General features: G+C 52.0%; 1 protein-coding gene across 3 annotated transcripts in view; it reads left to right on the top strand.

Moving 5' to 3' along the window:
* Window positions 1-24627, top strand: part of MGAT5B (alpha-1,6-mannosylglycoprotein 6-beta-N-acetylglucosaminyltransferase B) — a 67184-nt gene that overhangs the window by 15144 nt on the left and 27413 nt on the right. For all 3 annotated transcript variants that reach the window (XM_040244664.1, XM_040244665.1, XM_040244666.1), the window contains exons 4-8: window positions 8471-8586; window positions 9083-9156; window positions 10110-10280; window positions 10997-11161; window positions 11845-12014. In XM_040244664.1, coding sequence (XP_040100598.1) covers window positions 8471-8586; window positions 9083-9156; window positions 10110-10280; window positions 10997-11161; window positions 11845-12014 — 696 coding nt within the window. The remainder of the gene's footprint in view (window positions 1-8470; window positions 8587-9082; window positions 9157-10109; window positions 10281-10996; window positions 11162-11844; window positions 12015-24627) is intronic.

Consider the following 24627-nt stretch of genomic DNA (forward strand, 5'->3'; position numbering starts at 1 on the left):
TTTGTGAGAACTTTGCTCTGATTTTTTTGTTTGGGGAAATGTAGGCACTAAAATTACATTACTGGATGTAGAGAACAGAGAGGGACATCGGGGGTGGGGGGGTGGGTAGGGAGGGGGATGAATTGGGAGACTGGGATTGACATATATACACTATTGATACTGTGTATAAAATAGATAACTAATGAGAACCTACTGTAAAGCGCTGGGAGCTCTAGTCAATGTCCTAAGTGATCTAAATGGGAAGGAAATCCAAATAAGAGAAGGTATAACTGGTTGACCTTGTTGTACAGCAGAAACTGACACAATGCTGTAAAGCAACTATGCTCCAATAAAAATTAATTAAAAAATAAATAAAATTACAGTTCTGGAGCCTGGGATTAAATGCAGTGGTGAGTGTGAGGAGCTTGCCAGAATGCCCAGCTCCTGGTGGGAGCTCTTCCCCCTTGGGAAGTTGGGGTCCCTGGTTACATGCTGTGGCTCTCCAGAGACTGAGCTTCTGACAGAAGAAACTAGAGATCCCTCTGCTCCTGAAATACGTCTTGGTACCATTGAAGCGCCAGGCACTGCTCCCAGTGCTAGGGACACAGCAATGAGCCTTGTCCCCATTCCTGCAGGGAAGACAGACAGTAACTGAGAAAAAGAATGAAATGAGATGATGTAGAGATCCTAAGCCAAGCTCTAAGCATGAGAAAGCAGATGACTGGGAAAGAGGCTATTCAAACAGGGTGGTCTGTTAAGGCCCCTGGGAATGGGTGATATGTGAGCTCAATTCTGAATGAGCGGGAAGAGCCAGCTACGTGAGGAGCTGGTGGGTAGAGAATTCGAGGTAGAGAGAACAGCAAGTGCAAAGGCCCTGGGGAAGGAGCAGGTTTGGTATCTGTTAAAAAATATTGATTTTTTTGGCCACTCCAGGTCTTAGTTGCAGCGTTCGGGACCTTTAGTTGCAGCATATGGGATCCAGTTCCCTGACCAGGGGTTGAACCCCAGGCCCCTGCATTGGGAGTGTGGAGTCTTAGTCACTGGACCATCAGGGAAGTCCCAAGCTTGATGTCTTGAAGGAAAGAAACCAGTGTGAAGGTCCACCTGGCAGAGTGGTGGGGGCTGGGAGAGGGCAGTGGGCAGGTGGCCTAGAGCTTTGTCAGTGATGGCAGGTGGCGTTGGGACCCTATTCTTAGAGCTGAGGGGTGTCTCTGGATGAGGGGGGTGTGAGAGGGGAAGAGAGGGGCTGGGGCAGAGACAGGTGGTGATGGTTTAGTCACTAAGTCATTTCCGACTCTTTGCGACCCCATGGACTTGTAGCCTGCCAGGCTCCTCTGTCCATGGATTCTCCAGGCAAGAATACTGGAGTGGGTTGGCATGTCCTCCTCCAGGGGGCAGAGACGGGAGATGGAGGCAAAGGTCCTGGGCACCCCTGGACTCCCCCTGGGGTCTGAGGCTGCTTCTTCTCTGTGTGCACAGGGTGACCCTCTCTGCTGCTGCTGTGTCCGCTCTGATTTAGCCCCTCGCCCCACCTCTCATCCTTTCCACTTTCCCAGCTGTGCTCCCCACTGCCCAGGCTGCAGATCCAGCCTCTGTCCACACTGGTCTGTTCACCAGGGTGAGAGCAGAGGGCCAAGTGCTCCTGGGCTGCCGGGCCTGCCTCCTGGGCCGGGAATGCTACCGCCAGCACACTCAGTGTCTCTCCCGTTTCTTCCCGTCCCAGCCCGCCCTCCCTCCCCTGCTCTGCCCTTCATCTCCACCCGCTCCAGCTTCATCCCAGGAAATAGCAACAATCCATCATGACCAGCAGAGCCCATCAAACCCCACAGGCAGAGCCATAAATTTCAGGGACACTGTTGCTTCTGGCTTCAGGGAGAGAAGCGGTGGGTGTGTCCAGGGCACGTGGAGGCTGCCTGCTCACCCTTCCCATGGGCACGAACACTGCAGTCCTCTCCCCACCCTGACCCCACTCCGGACTGTCCAGCATGGAGCTGGCAGGTGAGAACCCTGTTGCCGCTGTGTTTCCAGCAAACTCTCAGTTATCTGCACTTGGATTTCTCGTTTTGCAATTATCTGTGGCTTCAAAAAGAACAACCTCCACTGCCTCTCTTCTGCCCTTTGGAAGCTTCTCGGCTGTGCCTCCCACTCATGGCTGGTATATCCTTAGGAAAAGCAAATTCACTTTATCAGCCTAGCAAAACACAATTCAGGTTTATTTGCCGATTTATTGCAAATGGCATCGTATTATGTATCCTAAAACCAAATAGTGATCTCTGAATTTTCTATAAGGCCTCTCTGCAGTGGCAAAGACAGCTGAGATTTCAGGCTGTCTGCGTTCGAGCCAATCTGTATTTGTTGAGTGCCTACTGGGTGCAGGCTCTGGGCTGGGGTGTCAGGAATGGATGGAGGAAACCCAGAAGGTGGAAGTCAGAGTTCTTGTCCTCAAAGAGTGTCAGAACTCCTTAGGAGGAGGGAGCCAGCACCCCTCCCTGTGGAGAAGGGACAGCAGGAAGGAAGATCCATCAGAATTATCGTCTCTGAGTAAGGAATTGAAGTTTTATTTTTTTTCCCCCCAATTTTTTTAAAGCTTTATTTAAAAACTCAAAATTGCTCCTGAGGACTTCCCTGGTCATCCAGGGGCTAAGCCTCTGGGTTCCTGAAGCAGGGAGCCCAGGTTCCATCCCTGGTCAGGGAGCTAGATCCCACACGCCACTACTAAAGATCCCGCGTACCTCAGTGAAGATCAAGATCAAAGATCCTGTACGCCACCGCTAAGACCCGGTGCAGCCAAATAAATAAGCACATTAATAATAATAATAAAAAGCTTCTAGACATTCTCGGCCGTCTCTGTGCTGGAGGGGCCAAGTGCCAGGAGTGTAGCTTCTGTGTGTGGGGGTGGGGTGTAGGACAGGGGACACGCGACCAGTTAAGATGACTTGGGGCGCAGTTTTAAAGGACATGCCCCACTCCTCACAGGCCCTGTGCTGGGTCCAGCCTCTGGATTAGCCCCTTCCTAACACGACAGATCTGGGAGTGTGGCCTCTGGGTTGGGGGAAGCTGGACTGATATGGGGGTCGGAGGAGATGTTGGTGACTGGTTGAGAAAGTCACTCCAGGGCAGACACCTATCAAATGTGACATAAATGTGAAGGGTTAAACATCCCTAACTGGGACAAAGGTTCTCAGCATCCCACTGTATGCCGTTTGTAAGACAGGCCTCAAAACCAGTGACTCAGAAATTAAAAATAAAGGGAAATGTATCCAGGACACACAAATGGAAAGAAAGTGAAGATGGCAATATTTATACCAAACAAAGCAGAATTTGAGGCAAAAGAACATGTAACAGAACAAATAATTCTCCTTCATTATTGATAACAATCCCATGCTTAAGGAACTATTTAACTTATCAAACTGGGAAATATGTTTTAATTATAAGATTTTTATCACTAAGGACGCAGCCAAATAGACATCTGTACTTTTAAGATATTTCAGGGTCCTACTATTGGGACTTCCCTGGTGGTTCAGTGGTTAAGACTCCGAGAGCTCTCAATGCAGGGGACCCGGGGTTTGAGCCCTGGTCGGGGAAACTAGACTCTATGGGCTGCAGCTAAAGATCCTGCCTGCTGCAATTAAGACCTGGCCCAGCCAAATAAATAAAAGAAATAAAAGTAAATATTAAAAAAGAAATCAGTGGGGGAAAGGTCAATACGGTATGGACACACATGATGGAATAAAATGTAACCACTAAAATTATATTTAAAGTATTTAATGGCTGGCAATGTATTTATTCATCATACAGTCTAAGTGAAAGAGGCAAGAAGCAAGGCATGTATAGCGGGATGTTAGTGTGTCTGAAATAAACATGAGTGTGTATTGAGTCGCTTCAGTCCTGTCTGACTCTTGCGACCCCGTGGACTGTAGCCCGCCAGGCTCCTCTGTCCATGGGATTCTCCAGGCAAGAATTCTGAAGTGGGTTGCCATGCCCTCCTCTAAGGGGTCTTCCCGATCCAGGGATCGAACCCGTGTCTCTCATCTCTTGCATTGGCGGGCGGGTTCTTTACCACTAGGGCCACCTTGGGAAGCCCTAAGTAAGACAGACGAGATGTTAGAAAAGGAAATCCTCCAGGGAAACACTGGGCTCTGGGGTGGGGATGGGGGCTCTCTTCCCCACAGTCTGGCTTTACCCCACCCATGGGGTACCAGTCCCTTCCCCAAGTGATGAAACTACAGCCCAGCTCCAGCTCTGTTCCTAACAACAGAGGGAAGACTCTCTATCTGTCTATCTATCATCTAGCTGTCCTGTCTTTCTGATTCATACCTGTGCATGTATGCGTGTATGTATTTCCCAGGGCAGGAGAGGCGTCCTCTCTGCTCTTACCCGGGGAGGGGCAGGCGGGTCCTTGATCACGTGCTGGGAGCACTCTGATGGCATCAGACCTCTGATGGGAGTGAAGAGGGGGTAGCAGAGGAGGAGAGCAGTAAAAAGATGCAGGGAAGACTGGACACCAGGGATGGGGGTTTCCTGTGTTCCGTGTGGTGTGTGTGAGAGGTAGACAGAGAGACACGCCTGGAGAGAACCCGTCTCCTGTTCGTGGCGCTCGCGTTTCTGCTGCAGCGTTTGTGTCTTGGTACATGTGTCTTCAGGCACCTGTGAATGCGGGTCTCTCTGTTTTAAAAGGAAAGCAATCAGTTTTATAATAAAATAACAACTCCCAGCAAGCACGCTGGCCAGCTGCGCGGAAATCAATATCTCATTAATTGAATGCAACCCTCATAAATCATGGGTGGAACTCAAGATTAAACCTCCTTCCTGTGGCTTCCTGGAGCGCTTGTGCTGAGGCCAGGGGACTGAGAACTGGAATCAGTAATGGCCTCATGAGGCTGGGAGGAGGGGCCGAGGCTCAAGGGGGCCTTCTGGGGACCTGGGCTGATGGGAGGCGATGCCTGGAGCCGGTGTCCTGGGGGGAAGTGGCTGCCGGCTGGAGCCAGAGTTCCCTGCTCCGTTCTGGCCTCTGGCCCCTGGCTCTGGGTGGTGGAGGGGCAGAGGGTCCTGAGATCAGTGGGTGGCCTGTGGTGTTGGTTGCTTCTTCAGGGGACCCTGGGCCAGTGCTCAGAGGTTGGCAGCACCAGGGTCAGCCTTGGAGGGCGGCTGGCTCCAGGAAGCCACTTATGCCTGAGCATATTTAACCAATAGCAAAATTATATTTTATGACTGCATTGGCATAAAGATGCTTATAGTAACATTACATATTAAAATCTTTTCCTGACCTACAATTTTTTCCTGATGTTTAGGGGAATGGAAACATTTTTGTGGACCCCTAAAAGCACTGTGGACCCTGACAGTGCACCACCCTGGCCTGATGGAGAAGCCAGCCCTGCCATCACCCCAATCCCACAGTGACAACACTGTCAGCGGTGGGCAGCCGTACACCTTGTCCCCAATCCACCCCGCCTTTTCTTTTCCACGGAAGCATTTCCCAGGTCACAGATGTGCTGTGGTTTGAAGTCTCACAACATCTACTTTTGTTGTCATTAAAAAAAAAAAAACTTCCCAGGGAAAGAAGCCTAATCCTATATTATTTGAAAATAGAAAGTGCTGTGCAAATGCTAAGTCCAGTATAATAATAGTGACGCCAAGTAATTCTGTTTTGAACAAGTTGAACTTGTTAAATCAGACAGATGCCATCTGCGCTGTTTTAAAGCCCAGGCTGGTGATATGTTTTATGCAAAAAAAAAAAAAAATGCTTATCGTATGAAAATTGCTGAATCTCCCCAGAAGTGAAGTACTTTGCTCTGTAGTTAAACTTATGAGACTTCCTCTCAAGGATGGGGTGACTCCTGGAGGTAGGGAGTGAGAGCAGCTCAAGCATTTATTGAGCACTTACTGTATACTGAGCCCTTGACAGTCAACTTCATGTCTAATCCTTGCAGTTCATCACTCTGTGAGGGAGCTAAAATTATTCAGACTTTATATGAGCTAACCCTGGGGCTCAGAGAGGTTAAGATACTTGCCCAAAGTCACACAGCTCTCCAGTGGAACCAGGATTTGAATCCAGGACCTCTGACTCTGAGGTCCTTTCTCAGTCTGATGCCTGCATGCTAAGTCACTTCAGTTGTGTTTGATTCTTTGTGACCCCATGAACTGTAGCTTGCCAGGCGGCTCTGTCCATGGGATTCTCCAGGCAAAGAATACTGGACTGGGTTGCCATGCCCTCCTCCAGAGGGTCTTCCAGATCCAGGGATTGAACCCATGTCTCTTAAGTCTCCTGCATTGGCAGGAGGATTCTTTACCACGGATGCCACCTGGGAAGCCCTCCAATAAGTCTCCAAATAATGTGGACCCAGAAGCATGAGGAGTCAAAGGCTCCCCCCTCCCCGTCTGCTCTTCATCTCCCATGAAAGAAGCAGCAGAATAAAGGCTGGGCCTGTGGATATGGTACCTATGAATATGATCTTGTTCAGAAATAGGGTTTTGGTAGATGCAGTCAAATTAAGATGAGGTCATACTGGATCAGGGTGGGCCCTAATCCAGTGCCTGGTGTTCCTTTAAGAAGAGGAACTCTGGACGCACACAGAAGGAGGCAGAGGACAGACAGAGACAGACCACTGCTGGCACCCCAGAAGCTAGGGCAGGTGTTCCCCCAGAGCCTCCAGGGGGAAGCAAGCCTGCCAACACCTTGAGTGCAGACTTCTGGTGCCCGGGGTGTGAGAGAAGACGTCTGTCCTGCACGAAGCCCCCAGTCTGTGGTCATTCGTTACAGCAGCCACCGGAAGTGAATGAAAGGCAATGCCATTTTCCAGGAGGGTTTGGAGAGCGTGGACTGGGCTGCCTGTGTACGTGTGTGCACACGGGTGTACATGTGTGTGCACAGGTGTGTGTGGAGGGCTCGTCTCCCTCCCTTCCTGCCGCCTCTGCCTTTTGTCCCCACTCCCTTCCTCTCCTTAAAGTGGAGCAGGGAGGACTTCCCTGGTGATCCAGTGGTTCAGAATCCGCCTTCCAGGGTTTCCCTGGTGACTCAGTGGTAAAGAATCCACCTACCAATACAGGAGGCACAGGTTGTATCCCTGGTCCAGGAAGATCCCACGTGCCGCAGAGCAACTAGGCCCGAGCACCACGACTACTGAGCCTGTGCTCTGGAGCCCAGGAACCGCAGCTGCTGAATCCCGCACGCCCTAGAGCCTGTGCCCCACAAGAAGAGAAGCCGCCGTAGTGAGAAGTCCAAGCACACGAACTAGAGGATAGCCCCACTTGCTGCAACTAGAGAAAAGCCATGTAGCAGTGAAGACCCAACACAGGCCCCCCCCCACCCAAAAGAGTCCGCTTTCCAATACAGGGGACGTGAGTTTGACCCCTGGCTGGGGAACTAAGATTCCACATGTCAAGGGGCAACTAAGCACACACACCACAAAGAAGCACCGCAACTCCTGAGCCTGCCCTTCGCAGTGAGGACCCAGCACAGCCAACGTTTTAAAAAAGGAAAACGGTGGGGGGAGGGTGGCCTAAGGGGGCGGGTAGGAGGGGCAGCACTGTGCCTTTTCTGGTGGGAGGTGGGGTTTGAAGATCCCAGAGGAGCCCAGCTTGGAAAAATCCTCCTTTGTGTAGTTATTATGTGCGGCAAGGAAGACCCAGTCCTTGTAAAGGGATAAATGGAGCTTAAACTTGGCCTGCAAAGCCAAAGGAGGTGGTAAAAATCAAAGGGAATGGAATTACTGTCTTCAGAAAAAAGGAAGCGGCCTTCTGGAGGGGGGCCCCCAGAGCCCTCCTTGCTGTGAACCCCACGTGCCAGCCGAGTGGAATCTGTCTCAATAGAAGTTTTTGCTGTGAAATAAATACTGCATCTGATATCTAATAAACTCCTCTAGAGAGGAGTGGTGATCAACACCAGGGAATAAATTCTCCAAAAATTAAGGCAGTGCCAGTGTTGATGGTGAGTCGGAGGCCTGTGATGTTGTGGCAGTGAACTCGTTTAGGGTCCTGGGAGAATTCATTCTTGGGAATCCAGCAATAATTTTACTAGAGGTTTTAATAGTTGGTAAGTCCCCAGGCTACTTTGTGTGGAATTTATTTTGGCCAGATACAGCCCTGCCCCTGGGAGAAAAATAGAGAAAAAGACTCAAGGTGGCCGGCTGAGCCCAGGAAAAGGGCCTCCATCACCTGGGGGTCCCCAAACACAGCCTGTCCAGGCTCTTGAAGGGAATTCCTCTCCCCATGTCAGCCCGAGCGCTGACCTTGGCCTGGCCTGCAGGTGTGGGTTTTCCCAGAGGTGTGCCAGGTGGGCATGTTGATGGTTAGTTAGCGAGCTCCATCGGCCCAGGCTGAGACAGCAGCGGCTCCATTTCCTGGCCTGACTATCGGTTGCTGCATTTCCGTTCGGCGCAGGCTGGCGTTTGGGTGCTGGGGGCCCTGCAGTCCTCTGCGGGAAGGCTGGGCCCTCCTCCCCCTGCCCCCGGGATGGCATCTCCACAGGCTCACCCTGGCTTCTCCCTCTTAGGCTCCCCCCCGGGCCCGGCCTCATGGAGCGGATCCAGGCCATCGCCCAGAACGTCTCGGACATTGCTGTGAAGGTGGACCAGATCCTGCGGCACAGCCTGCTCCTGCACAGCAAGGGTGGGGGCCGGGGGCGCCTTGCCACCTCCAGGACAGAGTACAGGGTGGTGGGAGTCTGGGGTGGGGCCTGGTTTCTCCCCGCAGCAGCTCCTCCGACTCCTGGGGGGTCCTGCCTCGGGCTCTCAGTGGGGTGACCCCACCATCCCTGGGTGGCCCCTCCATTCCTCTGATGTGGGGAGCATCAGGCTGGGAAGCCCCCCTCAAAAAGTTGGGAGTACATTCAGATGTGTGCCTGAGGTCTGCCCCTCCAGAGAACTGGTCTTTAGCATTCAGGCCAGCTCCTCATTAGCCTGAATCGCCTAAGGAGGGTGGGCATGGTGGCAGAGGGGGCAACTCAGGCCCAGGCCACCCCTGGCAGGTGGCCTTTCAGGGAAGAAAACTCAGGTCAAGGGCAGTGTGTGTGCCCACGCTTCCCCTTCCCACCCGCCTTGCGGTTTCTCTGCCGGGCTCCTTCCCGGACCCAGGTCCTCAGCAAGCTGGCCTTCTCTCCCTGCAGTGTCTGAAGGCCGGCGGGACCAATGTGAGGCGCCCAGTGACCCCAAGTTCCCTGACTGCTCAGGGAAGGTGGAGGTGAGGCTTGGGGCTGAGGGTTGGGGTGGGGTGACCAGGAGAAGCAGGCCCCTCCGCGGGGGCTATGGCCAAGATTAGCTCTGGGGCTCTGCTAGCAGCAATATTCACCACCAAGGGGCTCTCTGCCCGGGCTCCGGACCCTCACACTGCCACTAGCTAGCAGAGGCCAGCCCCAGAGGAACTGCTTCTCTGCCTGGCCCACCAACTGAATTTTCCAGAACGGGTCATGTTTTGGGGTTTTCAGTACTGTCTTACAGCAGATAAGCTATTAAATATACATATGCCACCCCCAGCAGTCTGATTCCCAACAATTTCACACAAGGAGTGGACCTCATTCTGTCTCCCCATCCTTTCTAGCCCAGCTGGACTGAGAGAATCCATCCCCCCTGCCCAGGGCAACCCCCCCCACCCCCGGTTGCATGGAGTCTGCTATCTGGGGAGCCAGTTCACAGGCATAAAAGCCAACCCCCACTGGTGCTGAAATCCCTGAGTGGGGGGCAGTGGCACTGCAGACGTGGGGGCCACTGTGGATGAGTCCTGGCCTGGCCGCAGCCCTGTGCCCTGACCTTGGCATCAGCCAAGCCCGACTCTTGGTTGTGGATGGAGAACAAATGATGAGGGCCCCGCCAGGCCTGCAGCTGCTGCACCTCCACTGTTTGACCTCATGTGTCCTGACCTGGCCTCATTCCCGCTGGGTCCTTCTCTTTCTGGGCCTGGGGGGTGGTGGTCCAGTCTGGCCTTCCCTGAGTTTCTCAGCGGCCGAGACACAGGGCTGGGTTCTAGGACCCTGGTCCAGTCTATCTTTGCTTCTGGCCTTGCTGCACTTTTAGGATGGGCCCCAGCGACCCTCTCCTGGGAGACCTCGGGGTCCCCAAGGACATGCACACAAGGGGGCCCCGAGGGTACACGAGGGACTGTGCTGGCCCCCTGGCGCAGGCTGGCCCTCTCCACAGTGGATGCGCGCCCGCTGGACCTCTGACCCTTGCTATGCCTTCTTCGGGGTGGACGGGACCGAGTGCTCCTTCCTCATCTACCTCAGTGAGGTCGAGTGGTTCTGCCCCCCGCTGCCCTGGAGGAACCAGACGGCCACCCGGAGGGCTCCCAAGCCCCTCCCCAAGGTCCAGGTAGGCGTGGGAGGTGGCTGGGTCACGCTTGGGGGACAGCAGGGACACTTTGCCCCCAGGTAAGATAAGGCCAGCTGGCCCTGCCTGGTGGGTGGGCTGGTCCCGGCCTGCCAGCCTGCAGGTGCCCGTCCCAACTCCTGCGGTATGTTGCGAAGCTGAAACTACTTGAGGGGCAGGCTCGGGCCCTGGAGGCACCTCCCTTAATGGACTGGAATAATAGTAATAATAGCTGTCACTCATTGAAGGCTTCCTGTGTGCCTGACACTTTATTTGTACTTAAATCTCGCAGCAGTCCTTACACAGTCTTATTTAACAGATGACAGATCTGAGGTCTGGAGAGCTGAGTTAACTTCGTTAAGGCATACAGATACTCTGGCTCCGCTGAAAGGCAGCCTGGCTTCTCTGCGCTTGGAGCCCCGGCTCTGACCACGACCTCACTGCCTCCTTGTCAGAGCTGGGATCCTGGGAACAGGTCACAGCTGACCCCCTCCTGAAGGGCCCAGGACCGGTGGCTGACTGGAGCTGGGCTGGGACAGACCGACGCGGCTGGGGAGTGAATGTTGGGGGGATGAGAGTGGGGCTCGTGACTCTTAGAAAAGTGGGAGGAGCTAGAACAGACCCAAGCTCACAGGGAAGATACCCTGGGTGGCGGTGATGGTGGTGGTGTAGCTGCTGGCCGGAAGTTAGAGAACTGAGGTCTGGACCGCCCCCTCCAGGCAGTTTTCCGGAGCAATCTGTCCCACCTCCTGGAGCTGATGGGCAGCGGGAAGGAATCGCTAATCTTCATGAAGAAACGCACCAAGCGGTTCACGGCCCAGTGGGCACTGGCGGCCCAGCGCCTGGCGCAGAAACTGGGGGGCGTCCGGAGGGACCAGAAGCAGGTACCTCATCCTCCCAGTGCATTCAAGGAGCTGAGCTTAGTGAGCCCAGGCCTCAGGCTGCCAAGGGGACCCTGGGTCTACCCTTAAAAGACTTGTATTGTGTTTATTTGAGTTTGAGCTGGGGTGGTGCAGCGGCAGAGTCAGGATAGATGCATGTGTTGGTCGACCCTTTTCAAGTTTGGGGCAGAGTGACACCCTCTCCCCTTTAGGAGTCCTACATTCTGTGGGCATCTTGTCCTTGTCAGGCAGAAAAGTCATGTCATTTGCCTGGAATGTTGGGAATAATGTAGCCTGTTTGGGGGAGTTCCTCAGCTCGTTGCTTCCTCCATCTGTCTGTCCATCCATCCATCCATGCAATACTTACCTGACTCTCATTCACCCTGTTTATTTCTTTCAGAGCCCTTGTCATTTCATGAATTATCTCTTGTCTGTGTTTACTGTTGTCTGCCTCTTTCATCTGGAACATAAGCGCCTTGAGGGCAGGACGTGACCGTCCTGTTCACCTATGCCTCCAGCGAGGTCACCCTGCCACTTGGTCCCTCCACTGTGCCCTGGTGCCAGAAAGCACAGCCGGGAGGGAGCCCGTGTCTTCCACTGGCCGGGTCTCCCTGGGAGTGGCCGGGCCGGGGGCTGCTGCTCCTCCAAGCTGACCCTCTGTGTCCCCCCACCCCCGACCCCACCAGATCCTCGTCCACATCGGCTTCCTGACGGAGGAGTCTGGGGACGTGTTCAGCCCGCGGGTGCTGAAGGGCGGGCCTCTGGGGGAGATGGTGCAGTGGGCAGACATCCTGGCTGCTCTCTATGTCCTGGGCCACGGCCTCCGGATCACAGTGTCCCTGAAGGAGCTGCAGAGGTGAGTGCGGGGGAGGGGAGGAAGGGGAGCCTGTCCATAGGAGCCCAGCTACTGCCAGATGGCGACATTCCCCATAGCTTTCTCCGCCTGCTCAGTCTGCCTCCCGCCTTCCCATCTCAGCGCTGACCCCCCGTCATTCTGGGGGACACACCAGGGAGAGTATTTGCTCAGTGCTGTTCAAACCGGGTCCTATTCTCCGTCTTGGACCTAAGGGGAGCCCTGTTGTATGTGCTCAGGGGCTGACAGATACTGGTTTGTGGAACCGAGCCACGTCATCAGATAGGGTCCCCGCTGCTCCTATCCTGGGTGACTTGGTGCAGCCTCAGGGGTCCTCTTCTGGGTCTGGGCTTCTTCATGGGGGCCAGGAAGACCTGGGGACAGGGGAGGTGGGGCAGTGATGCCTACCCCTTCCAGTGCTTGCCTTTCCAGGGCCCCTCTGATGCTGTTTGAGGTGGGAGACTGATGGTTAGAGGGGATAGGATTGTGTGTGTGTGTGTGATTAGGCTCATTTTTAACCACTATATTTGTGGGGTATAGAAATATGTAAGATATTTCTTATTTTATCTACCAATATCTATTATATGATATTTGATACATGCAAAAATATATGTACCATATGTCACAAAGCATAAGAATGAAGTGATCTATGCTTCTGCCACCCAGCTGCAGAATGAGAACATTACCAGGACTCTTGTGTTCACCTGGGGGTTTCTCTCACCCATCCCTCTCCCCTCAACCCTACCCAGCCCTGGAGGAAACCTGGAACTTGGATTTTGTGTTTATTATTCTTTTGCTTTAAAAAGTAAATTTGTTTCTTCGTTGTTGTTTTACAAATTCATGTATCAATAAACAATATATGATTTAGTTTTTATTTTGGTTTAATTTGAGCTTTGTAAAAATTTTACCTACTGATTGTAGCCTCCAAGATTTGTTTTCTTCACTCATTATTAGATTTCCAAGATTCCTCCATGTTGCTGCCTGTAGCTGTATGCCATTCATGTTCACTGCTGTATAATATTCCATTGTGTGAATACACCACAATTATTTATCAATTTTTCCTATCTGTAGACATTTCCCCATGTTTTTACAAGTTATTTTGAATGATACTATCTGTGGTGGACATTTTTGTACATGTCACCTGGTATCCCTGGGTCAGAGTTTCTCTTGGGTATAGACTGAGTTTTTTCTTTGGTATAGACTTAGGTGCACAATTGCTGGGACTTAGGGTGTCTAAAAATTCAGTCTGACCAGAAAATGCCAGTTGTTTTCCTAAGTGACTGCACCAGTCGTGTCCTTCCACGTGTAGGTTCCCAGGGGGCCGCATTCTTCCCCACACTTGGTGTTATTGGGCTTTCTCATGGGGGTGTGGAGTGATATTGTGGTATCTTGTTACGGTCTTAACTTTCATTCCTTGACAACTGACAAGGCTGAGCAGTTAGTCATATGCTTGGCTCTCCTTATTTCCTCTTGATGAGACGCCCATTCATGCCACTGGTCACTTTCCTGGTTCCCTGTTTATCTTTTCCTTATTGAGTTGTAGGAGTTCTTTATATATTATAGGCATAAATCCTGTGTAAGTTATATGTGTTTTAAAAATCTCCCAATCTAATTTGTGGCTTGTCTTTGTTAATTTCTTTATGTCTTTTTTTAAGGAACGGAAGGTCTTAATATATTCAAAGTTATCAAAACATTTTCTCTATGGCTTGAGATTTTGTGCTTGGTGAATTTCTGTTCCTTTCACTGGCATTGAAATGAGACTGTCCTGATTTGTCCCAGAGTCTAACTAAGGAGACTTCCCAGGTGGCTCACTGGTTAAGAATCTACCTGCCAGTGCAGGAGACACAAGAGATGCGGGTTCGATCCCTGGGTTGGGAAGATCCCCTGGAGGAGGAAATGGCAACCTGCTCCAGTATTCTTGCCTGAAAAATCCCATGGACAGAGGAACCTGAAGGGCTGCTGTCCATGGGGTCACAAAGAGTTGGACACAGCCGAATGACTAAACACATAACTAAGGAAGGCCCCCAAACTGTTTGCCTGCAAACTGAATTTTCTTCATCAGCCCATGAACTTACTCACAGGTGGTTTAAAAATGTAATTCCTGTCTAGAGCCTGACCACCACCTGGATGGTCTGTTAGTTCTAGATGTCTCTCTCTCTTTTCTTTTTTTAATGGGCATTTTGTCCTGGCCACAAATGCTGATGCTTTGTAGCAGAGAAGTGTTGGAGAGAGGAGGATGCTGGCAGGGACCAAGCCATCGACAATGCTTGATTGATAGGGCCCAGGGAGCACTGGCCTTGGGCAGCTACTCAGAGTGAGTGACTCAGAGTCTGCCAGTGACTCAGGTTGTCAGAGAGAGTCAGGGGAGAAGGAGGCTGAGACTGGGGTGTGCTGTGAGGCTACCAAATGACCTAGTAGTTTGAAGGTTTTTGTCACCGTGGCTTGAAATTCATCCCTCTAGTGGCTTGAAATTCATCCCTCTAGAATCATCCTTTTAAGTTGATGTGCTTGTCTCCAGTAGGCTTAGGAAAGATGGAAAGTGTCTTCAGAGAGGAAGAGCACGTGTAAGTATGGATGTGGAAGATGGTCTGCTTTGTAGGGGGAGAAGGTGACAGGGCCTGACAAAGGGGCTGCATGGTTGTGGCAGCATTTGGAAACACATCCCAGGTCAGGGACAGCGAGTTCTGGGGGAGGAGATGCCACTTGGAAACAGCAGCTCCGCCCCGCCTGGTTGAATCACCTGAGTGGGAATGAGCTAGTTTGGGAGCTGTCCCGGAGGCTGGTGCTGAACTGTCAAACTAGCTACCCAGGGATGGGAGCAGGAACCAGCCAAATGTCCCCCACGCTGGCTCTCATCCTGTGGCATTTTGTTGTTAGACAAGCTGTTCCCATTGGGCGGGCCACTTCAGAGCTGGGTGTGCCCTCTTGCTGCCCGCCAGCACTCACTGCTGCTCACCGCGCTGTGATTGCCCCTGTTCCCTCTGAACAGAGAGCTGGGGAGACGCATCTACACTGTGGAGCAGAACACTACAGAAGCAGCTGACATTTGCAAGTAGTGAAAAGAGGCATCTCTTCCTGGCCTCAAAGCTTCCTATGGGAAACTCAGATGGGATGAGGGAAGAGGAGGAGGAAAGAGAAAAGGGACCCAAGGTGCAGGAAGTCAGAGAAATCTCAGACAACTTAGGATGGCACAGCCAGTGCTGTGGGAAGCCAGACCTGCCTCAGGCAGAGCAGTAAACAAGGGTTTGGGTACCCTTGTCCCCAGGTCACCAGAGACCCCAAGATGCAGTGGGAAGAATCCTGGGGGTGGGGACTGTCCAGAGCCTGCATCTCAGGTTCTGCCACACACAAGTCCCCTGCAAGTGTGGAGCATCCTTCTATCAACACCACCACCACCTGGCTCCACCTCTAGGTTAGATGAATTCATGTTTATCAGCATTAGCTGGACTCCTCCCTTCTGACTGTGCATCTTCTGGGGCCAAAGAAGTGAGAACTTCCTTTCCTAACTGCTCCTTCAGGGAATGGGAAGGCTCCCTGCGTTTGTGACAGCCCAACATCACACTTAGAGAACCATCTTTGCGTGAGAGAGCAGCTATTTGACAAGTCTCCCTAAGAAGCAGGAATTTAAAAAAACATTTTATTCATTTATTTTATTATTTAGTTTTGGCTGCGCTGGGTCTTCGTTGCTGCACGTGGGCTTTCTCTAGTTGCAGCGAGCAGGGGCTGCTCTCTCGTTGCAATGCATGGGCTTCTCATCGTGGTGGTTTTTCTTGTTGCGGAGCATGGGCTCTAGGGTGCCCAGGCTTCAATCATTGTGGCATGTGGGCTCAGTGGTTGTGACACACAGGCTCTAGAGTGCAGGCTCAATAGTCCTGGCTCGTGGGCTTAGTTGCTCTGTGGTATGTGGGTTCTTCCCAGGCCAGGGATTGAGCACGTGTCTCCTGCACTGCACGCGGCTTCCCTACCACTGAGCCACCAGGGAAGCCCCAGAGGCAGGGCTTTTAACCCTCTTGTTCTGTTCAGCTCCTGCTGGGGTGTCTCCTCTTCCAACCTTGACCCTGAGTCCTTACCTTCCCAGAGTACTTCCTCCTCCTCTGGCCACTCACTGGGGCCCGCTGGAGCTGAGCCTGTGATCAGTGAGGCTGCTGATGTCCATCACAGGGCCAGAGCAGTGAAGATGGGGGTCACTGCACTTGGGTGGTCCTGAAAGTGAGGCTCTTGTGAAATAGACCTGAAATACACCCCTGCTGCCATTTCTTTCACTGCACATGTGCACCTCATGCATGCACGCGTGCCCCTGTGTACAACCACATGTGTACACCCTTGTATGTATGTGCACCCCTGCGTGAAGATGCATGCCTCCACACACTTGCAAACACACACCCTTGCACATGGACATACACACACCCCTACGTATAATATTCAGCCCATGGCACACTTGCGCATATCCATGCACACAAGTACACTCCCATGCACCCCTCCCCACAGAGGATCCATATTCTCCATATCCACCAATGTGTCACCCATGCAGATCTGAAACTCCCTGGAGCAGTAGCTCTAGAAAGAGGTCACCCCATCTCCACTTTGCAGTTTGTTAAGCAGGCAGACCTGAGGCAATGCCCAGACAGCTCTGCCCTGGGCACCCTGTGGGATGTAGCTGCCACAAAGGCTCTTGCTCAGATGGGGCAGAATTGTGTAAACAGCTTGGCCACCTGAGGGAACAGTCTTAGGAAGGTTTTTTCTAAATCTGATACCAGGTACAATTTAAGATAACTGAAAGAATAAAAATTAAAAAAAGAAAACCTCCTTCCCCAGGAGACATAGTACAGTTATGTCTATAAAATTAACAGCTTCCGCTGTGTTGAAATTCATTTCAGGTTGGAATTCTTAACCCTGGCTGTAGTGGAACTGCCTGGGAAACTTACCGGCCTTCGGGTGTCTTGGTGTCTCTGATTTAATTGGTCTGGAGTGGGGCCGAGTATCAAGGTTTCAAAGCTCCCCCGGGTGATCTATGATTTAACGAGCAGTGATGGTTGGGAATTAGAAAAGTTGAGGATATGGTTTTCGACATCGCAGCCCCCACCTCCCAGTCTGTTTAGCAGGATAGCTATGCGGTTAAGATACTGCAGTGTGTGAATGGTTACTGAGGAACAGGCCTGGGGTAAGGGCTCAGTGCCCTAGAGGATTTGTGAAAAGATGTGTGAATTCCTCCTGAGCCTGCCTTTGCACACTTGAAAGCACCTGTGTTATCCCTTGGCTGCAGGGCAGGGGCCGAGGGGAGGAGGCAGCCCAAGGAGGTAACCCCCAGAGGTGGCCCGGGTAGTAGCGCCTCTTGTACCCGTCCTGGGACGTTGTATGAACCTGCTGACATGGAATGTATTGGGTTGGCCAAACAGTTTCTTGGTGGTTTTCCATAACATCTTATGGAAAATCCCGAATCAACTTTTTGGCCAGTGCAATACTTCATGCCACACCCTCTCTTGGATGTTCTTTTTCATGGTGACAGTTGCTGGTTGGGCCTAGCCTATGAGCTCCCCAAACTCATTCTCTGCCAGAACCAGCCGAATGCTATATACATGCAGGCCTTTCCTTGAGTGGACGTTAACACACAGAGGTGATTTAGTCTGCTAGAGTTGCTGTAACGAAGTACCACAGTTTGGGAGGTTTAAACAACTGAAGCGGGTATTCTCCCGCTTCCGGATGCTGGCAGTCCGAGATCATGGTGTTGGTAGGGTTGGTTGGTTCGGAGGCTTTGAGCTTCTGTTGGTTGTCGGTGACCTTTGGTATTCGCTGGCTTGTGGAAACATCAGCTGCATCGTTGCCTTCTTCTGCACGTGGCATACTCTCTGCACGTGTGTCTGGGTTCAGTGTCCAGCTTCGTGTAAGGACACCAGTCGTATGAGATCAGGACCTATACCAATGACCTCATTTCAACTTGGTCACCTTTGTAAGAATCCTACCTCCAAATAAGGTCCTATTCTGAGGTTCTGGGGTTAGGACTCCAACATATGTTTGGTGGGGAGACAACAAGGGAACCTGTAACAAGATGGTGACCGTTTGAGCCTAGAAAGGGGTCACAGGCAGAGAGGACACTGAATACAGGCATGGTGCTGCCGTGGGTTCTGCGGGAGGTGGGATCATCCGGGGGTCCCGTCTCCCAGCCTGGTGGAACCATCCTACACAAGAGGCACCAGGGTCTTGTGAAAGTAGGCCAGCAGGATGTGCAGATAATCCAAATTCTGAGAGTCACGGCTTGGCTCCTGCCGTAGAAACGTCTCCCTGGGCCAGCGAAACGCCCCGCATGGGGAAGGCAGCAGGATGAGGATGCTGCGCGTACATTTGTTGTAGTTTATTCACAGATGTTCACAGCAGATGTCGTGGTCACTGACTCGACAACAAGGCTGGACAGACGAGCCCGTTTTCTCTGCTCCTCGCGTTTTGGTGTTTTAATTAACCGACGCACTGGCGTGATGTTTGGGGCAGTGCACGGCATCCACATCTGGTTTTGCTTCTGCAAGATGTTTCCAGGGTGATAGCGGTGGTGGCGGCAGTGTGTGGGGACAACGGGCTCTGATCAGACTGCAGCTCGGAGATGTCAGGCAGTCCTGCCCATGACCTGCACATGTGGCGGGAGGAGACACGAAGCCAGAGCCCCTGTTGGCTGCATCTGAGACGTCCCCAGGGATGTCTGGATCCATGGTGGGCATTTTAAAATGAAGCCTTTCCCCTTCCCGCCTGCCCAGGATCAGCTGTGCTCATCCATTTTATTTGCATAATTTCAAGCATCATTAATAGTACATGGCATGAGGAAAAATGACTGAGCTCTTCCTCCCTCCATGAGTGAAATTGGGTTTAGTAGAAAATTAGTTGACTTAACTGGCAAATGATGAAAGCTTGAGAGGAGAATGTTTAAATAAGAAGGGTGAGGAGGGGAAACTCAGCTGTCAAGAACTGGCCCTGGTGGAAATTGGTCTCTTGGCCTTTCTGTTTGCTCAATGTTTGTTCAACGGAAATACTGGGGAGGGTCCCTGGAGAATGACGAAGGCAGGTACCACATCCTGTCCTTTGTACTCAGCCCAGCTTGACCAAGCTGTAGCCAGTAAACCCTCTAAGCTGCCAGTCCCGGCAGGCCTCAAGGTTGCTTTTTGCTTTTTGTTTTTTAATATTTACTTATTTGGCTGCACTGGATCTTGGTTGCGGCAAGCTAACTTGGTTGTAGCATGTGGGATCTAGTTCCCCGACCAGGAATTGAACCCAGGCACCCTGCATTGGTAGCTCAGAGTCTTAGCCACTGGACCACCAGGGAAGTCCCTGTTAGTTCAGTTGAGTTGTTCAGTTGTGTTGTGACTCCATGGACTGCAGCACGCCAGGCTTCCCTGTCCATCACCAACTCCTAGAGCTTACTCAAACTCATGTCCATCGAGTCAGTGACGCCATCCAACCATCTCATCTTCTGTCGTCCCCTTCTCCTCCTGCCTTCAATCTTTCCTAGCATCAGGGTCTTTTCCAAGGAGTCAGTTCTTTGCATCAGGTGGCCAAAGTATTGGAGTTTCAGCTTCAGCCTCAGTCCTTCCAGTGAATATTCAGGATTGATTTGCTTTAGGAAGTCCCTGTGAGCATGTTTAAATGCTAGTGTGAAGCAGCCAGAAAAGGGAGTGGTTGAAGCTCCAGGAGGAAAGATATTATCCTGAACCGTGGCCCAGAGGGTGGCCCCCCAGGAGGAAGGGGAAGAGAGCAGGATGTAGTGGGACTGCCAATGGGGTTACAGGGGTGGGGTCTTCCCATTGATGCTTTTTATTTTATCTTTTAGAACATTCTCTTGTTTCGGATGCTCTGGGTCTTCGTTGCTGCATGTGGGCTTTCCACAGTTGCAACCAGCGGGGGCTGCTCTCTGGTTGCGGTGCCTGGGCTTCTCATTTCAGTGGCTTCTCTTGTTGCACAGCATGGGCTCTAGTATGCACGAGCTTCTGTAGTTGCAGTGTGTGGGCTCAGTAGCTGCAGGGCGCAGGCTTCAGTAATTGTGGCTCATTGGCTTAGCTGGTCCGCAGGCTACTGGAATCTTCCCAGACCAGGGATCGAACCCATGTCCCCTGCACAGGCAAGTGGATTCTTACCACTGTGTCACAAGGAACTCCTTATTTTATCTTTGATGTAGGAGGAATGAGCATCTTCTGGGAGTGAGGTGGAGGGGGCAGGAGGTGTAAGGAGAGTAAACGAGACTGGAACACCCTGAAGGCTGCCCTGGACTTCTAATGTGTTAACCCTTCCCCCAAACCTTTGAACCAAATATGGCAGAAATCTGATGACCTGACGAGGCTGGGAAGTATCAGTGCAGATATTCATCATGTCATCATACTTTTTTCTGTAACTTTCTGGATGCTTGAAATATTTGATTGTTCAGTTAGAACAGGGGAGGAAGAGCCATGTCCAGCTTCTGCTTGGCACTTAGCAGACCCTGTACACAGTGGTTCTTTCTCCCCTACCTCTTCCTAGAGGGGGCATGAGAGGCAAATGGCTAATTTACAATAAAATACTCCTTCCCCTCTCCCTTTTGTTTGTTTTTGGCCACACCACATGGCTTGTGGGATCTTAGCTCCCAGACCAGGGATCAAACTGTGCCCCCTGCGCTGGAAGTTAGGAGTCCTAACCACTGGATCCCCAGAGAATTCCTGCTTCTCCCTTCTTTTGCCTTCCTTCTCCTTGTCCAAGGAGGCCTTTTAATCTGTGTAGTGGGATCATGTTCAGCACAGCTGGATACCACAGAAGGTGGGAGACCTCTGCTGCTGGGGGCCCAGAGCCTCCCTGGTCCCCAGCCTTCATCCTTTCTGGGGATCCAGGAGAGATGATTCCCTGCTCCTCCCACTCCATGCTGCTCCAAGCCTCAAAGAGTAGGAGTTTGTTTCTTGCTAATCAAGGCCCCTAAGTCTTGACCTCACGGATGTAGTGGCCAAGTCACCTTTTCCAGCTTTGGTCTGGTCCACACTGGGGCTGGGAGGTTGCAAGGGAAGAGTGATTTAAAAGAAATCACAGGCTCTTAGGAAAGGTTCATGCAACCCAGTGGGTTGGGGAGAACTTGAGGGCAGTCAGAGAAGAAAGGAAGAGGAGGGCTGGCTTCTGCAGGCTTTTGAAGGAAGAGTAAGGAGGTGGGGTTTGTTCTGGGGGAGGGGAGTAACACATCAGTACACCTTCAAACCTTAGGAGCTGTGGGCTCTTGTAAAGGAAGAGGGTATTCTGAGCAGGAGAAGGTCTTGTCCCATGGCAGCAGGAGAGGAGGGAGGCAGATGGTGGGATGAACTTCCTGGAGACTGACATGCCCCCCAAGGGAGGGATAAAACTCTGCTGCTCCCAGCTCAGGTCAGGGTCAGGGTTGGCCTGGGACTTTTCTATTCTCGGTAAAGCTGGCAGAAGACAGAATGTTACGAATAACCCCTAGCGCTCCTTCTAACTTCCCCAAAATAGTCAAAGGGCTCTGGTAAAGAGAAGACTTTTCTTGGAACCAGACTGTTCTTTCCTGGGCTGTTCTGGAACGGACTCAGATCCCCGCACAGTGGCTGGCACCCCAGGGCTGTGTCTTTAACCCACATCCCCCACAAGGCTTGTTCCAATGTGGCTGAGAGCAGGGTCTCACCTTATCTTTGTTTCCTCTATGGGTTGTTTCTCCACAAAGGTCTGTGGGCTTCCCAGGTAGCATTGATGGTAAAGAACCTCCCTGCCAAGACAAGAGATGCAGGTTCGATCCCTGGGTCGGGAACATCCCCTGGAGGAGGGCATGGCAACCCACTCCAGTATTCTTGCCTGGAGAATCCCGTGGACAGAGGAGCCTGGCCGGCTATGGTCCATAGAGTCGCAAAGAGTCGGACACGACTGAGGCGACTTACCCACACAGCACGCGTAGAACAGCAAAAGCACCTAGGATGTGAGAATCCCCAGAAAAACTGAAAATCAACATCCCAATGGCAGGCCCCACCCGAGAGCAAAGAGGCGGCCCCTCTGGGAAGAGCCTGGCCATCAGGAGCCAGAATAGACCTTGGTGATCCAAACCTGCACCTGGGCCCAAGAGCCGCCTTCACGGAAAGCCTGGCTTGGCGAGAGGAGCCTGGATTCCTGCTCGGCACTCACGCGCATGGTTACATAAATGGGAAGGAGGCAGGGGACAGCCAGAGGGATGCGTTCCTGGCACCGCAGCACCCGGGAGCTGGAGGAATGAGTCTGTGGTTTCAGCCACCTCTCCTGGGAGTGGCAGCCCTATTCTTAGCCCTGAGTTTGCTTACTAGGAAGGAACGCTGGAAAAGAAAGTGTTGGCTTTGGACCATAGGCCCGATGCGGGCCACCCAGTTCCCTTTCAGCATCCTCCGGCCTGTACTTCCTTTGGGCTTTGGCTAAAGCGTGGCTGGAGTCAGCTCTAATCTGCTTTTCCTTTCCCGCTTCCTCTGAGCCCTGACTCCACTGGGGACCTGGCCATTCTCTTTAGCTGTGATCCCTGACCCTCCGAGGGCACTGTCTTGTCAGCAGACAGAAGCTGTGGGCGGACCCATCATGAGGGCATCATAAGGCTGCTTTTGTCGGGCTCAGGAAGGTCAGCCCATGCCAGGCAAGAGAGGAAAACCTGCCAGGAGAGTGTAATTCCTTCCTCGTTAGTGATGCTAACCTGCCTTCCACAGCAGCTCGTTAGATGCCCAGTTGACTTTCTGCGTTTGCTTCTTTGTATTCCTTCTCTTCTGGGGAAGGGGCGGCAGGCGCTTTAACAATGGACCTTGGGAGAGCGACAAGGTTGATACCGTAGTGCTCGGGGGATGGGCACTGGATGGCATCAGAGGGCTAGGGGACCCCGGAAGAGACAGAGGTCCAGGGTTGCCCAGCCAGGTGCTCCCAGTAATGAGATGGATCCAGGGAAGCTGAAGTTACCCTGTTCTCTTAGCTCTTGAAGGCAAAGATCTTTGAGCACTTTGTAAGGACGCTTTTTAATTAGGTCCTTCCCACACAAAGACAGACAGGGAGAGAGAATAGTCTGTTCCAGAATTTGAGCGCTACCTGGAGAGCTTATTTCCAGCCACAGACCAAGTACAGGGAGACATAAACCCGAAGAATTTTTAGCCTTGGAGGGACTGCGGAGATTTGTCCGTGTATCACAGAATGGGAGTGGAGGTGCACACCGGAGCACTTCTGTGTCTCTGCAAGGCAACCCAGCAAATTCGTGCTGGAGCTCACGCCCAGGGATCCTCTTCACTGTTCGAACTTGGCACTTTTTTCTTTTTTTGGTACATGGGAAGAAACAACATAAATTCAAAACTTACAGATAAGGGTTAGCGCTATCACTCATCTCTTTCAAAAATTTATGCATAGAACTCAGCCTTTTGATTCCTAGCTGGGAGTTATTATTCTTTTTCTTCTATTGGGCATGGGTTGTATTTTTTCTTCTCTACCTTGTTGCATCCTACCTTTTGATCTTTTTTCTTTTTAAAAATACGTATTTATTTGACTGCACTGGGTCTTAGTTTTGACACTTGGACTCTCTGATCTTCGTTGCAGTATGTGGGTTCCAGTCCCCTGCATTGGGAGCATGAAGTCTTAACCACTGGACCACCAGGGAAGTCCCACCATCTTTTGATCTTTTGGCCAAGAGTGGCTAATACATCCTGCTCCGCCTGTTTGCTGACCCTCTCCGTTGTTGGGGGGGCTTCCCAGGTGGCTCAGTTGGTAAAGAATCTACCTGCAATGCAGGAGACACAAGTTGGATTCCTGGCTCAGGAAGATCCCCTGGAAAAGGAAATGACAACCCACTCCAGTATTCTTGCCTGGGAAATCCCATGGACAGAGGAGCCTGGCGGGCTATAGTCCATGGGGATGCCAAGAGTCGAAAACAACTAAGCGACTAACACTTCCTTCCATTGTGGGGGGCCTTGTAGAAGATGGGGCAGACATGCCTCTGGGAGACAGAGTGCTGGGCTTGTGTTTGTGGGGCTGTACATGAACATCGTGAATGTGGATAATCTCGTTTTGGGTTTTTAGAAAACTTTTAGTAAAATACATATAAAGTTTACCCGTCTTAACCACGTGCAGTTCAGTGACATTAGATACAGTCACACAGTTGTACAACCATCACCACCATCCACCTCCAGAGCTCTTTCATCTTCCCAGACTGAAACTGTACCCACGAAACCCTGACTCCCCCATCACCCCTCCCCCCAAGATTGGCTTTTATGGATGGATTAGTCTGGGTTGGGAAGATGGACCAGATGACCAGGTGACCAGTACAAGGACCATGTCCCTAGATCACCCCTCCCCCATCCCCTTCGTCTGCATTGAGACTCCCACTCAGGTGGCCTGGGAACATTTGGAAATTCATTGCAACTGCCCGGTTCGGCAATTCCATGGAAACTTCCCAAGTGCTGGGGGTGGTCGTGAGCAGGCGGACGGGGGCTGCTAGGTGGGTGCGTCTGAAGTCCCTTCATGCTGAGATGCTGCTTGTCCCCGTTTCAACAGTGCCATGGGGGTGAGGAGGCTTCCCGAGCCCCTCCCGATGCAGCTCTGGGTAAGAGTTGGAAGAGAAATGAACTTGACATTGGAATTATGGGACTGTCTGGACAGGGGCCTTTTGAGGAGTCAGCGCATAAGG

Source organism: Oryx dammah, unplaced genomic scaffold, assembly GCF_014754425.2.
Source record: "Oryx dammah isolate SB20612 unplaced genomic scaffold, SCBI_Odam_1.1 HiC_scaffold_8, whole genome shotgun sequence".
Classification (NCBI taxonomy): Eukaryota; Metazoa; Chordata; class Mammalia; order Artiodactyla; family Bovidae; genus Oryx; species Oryx dammah.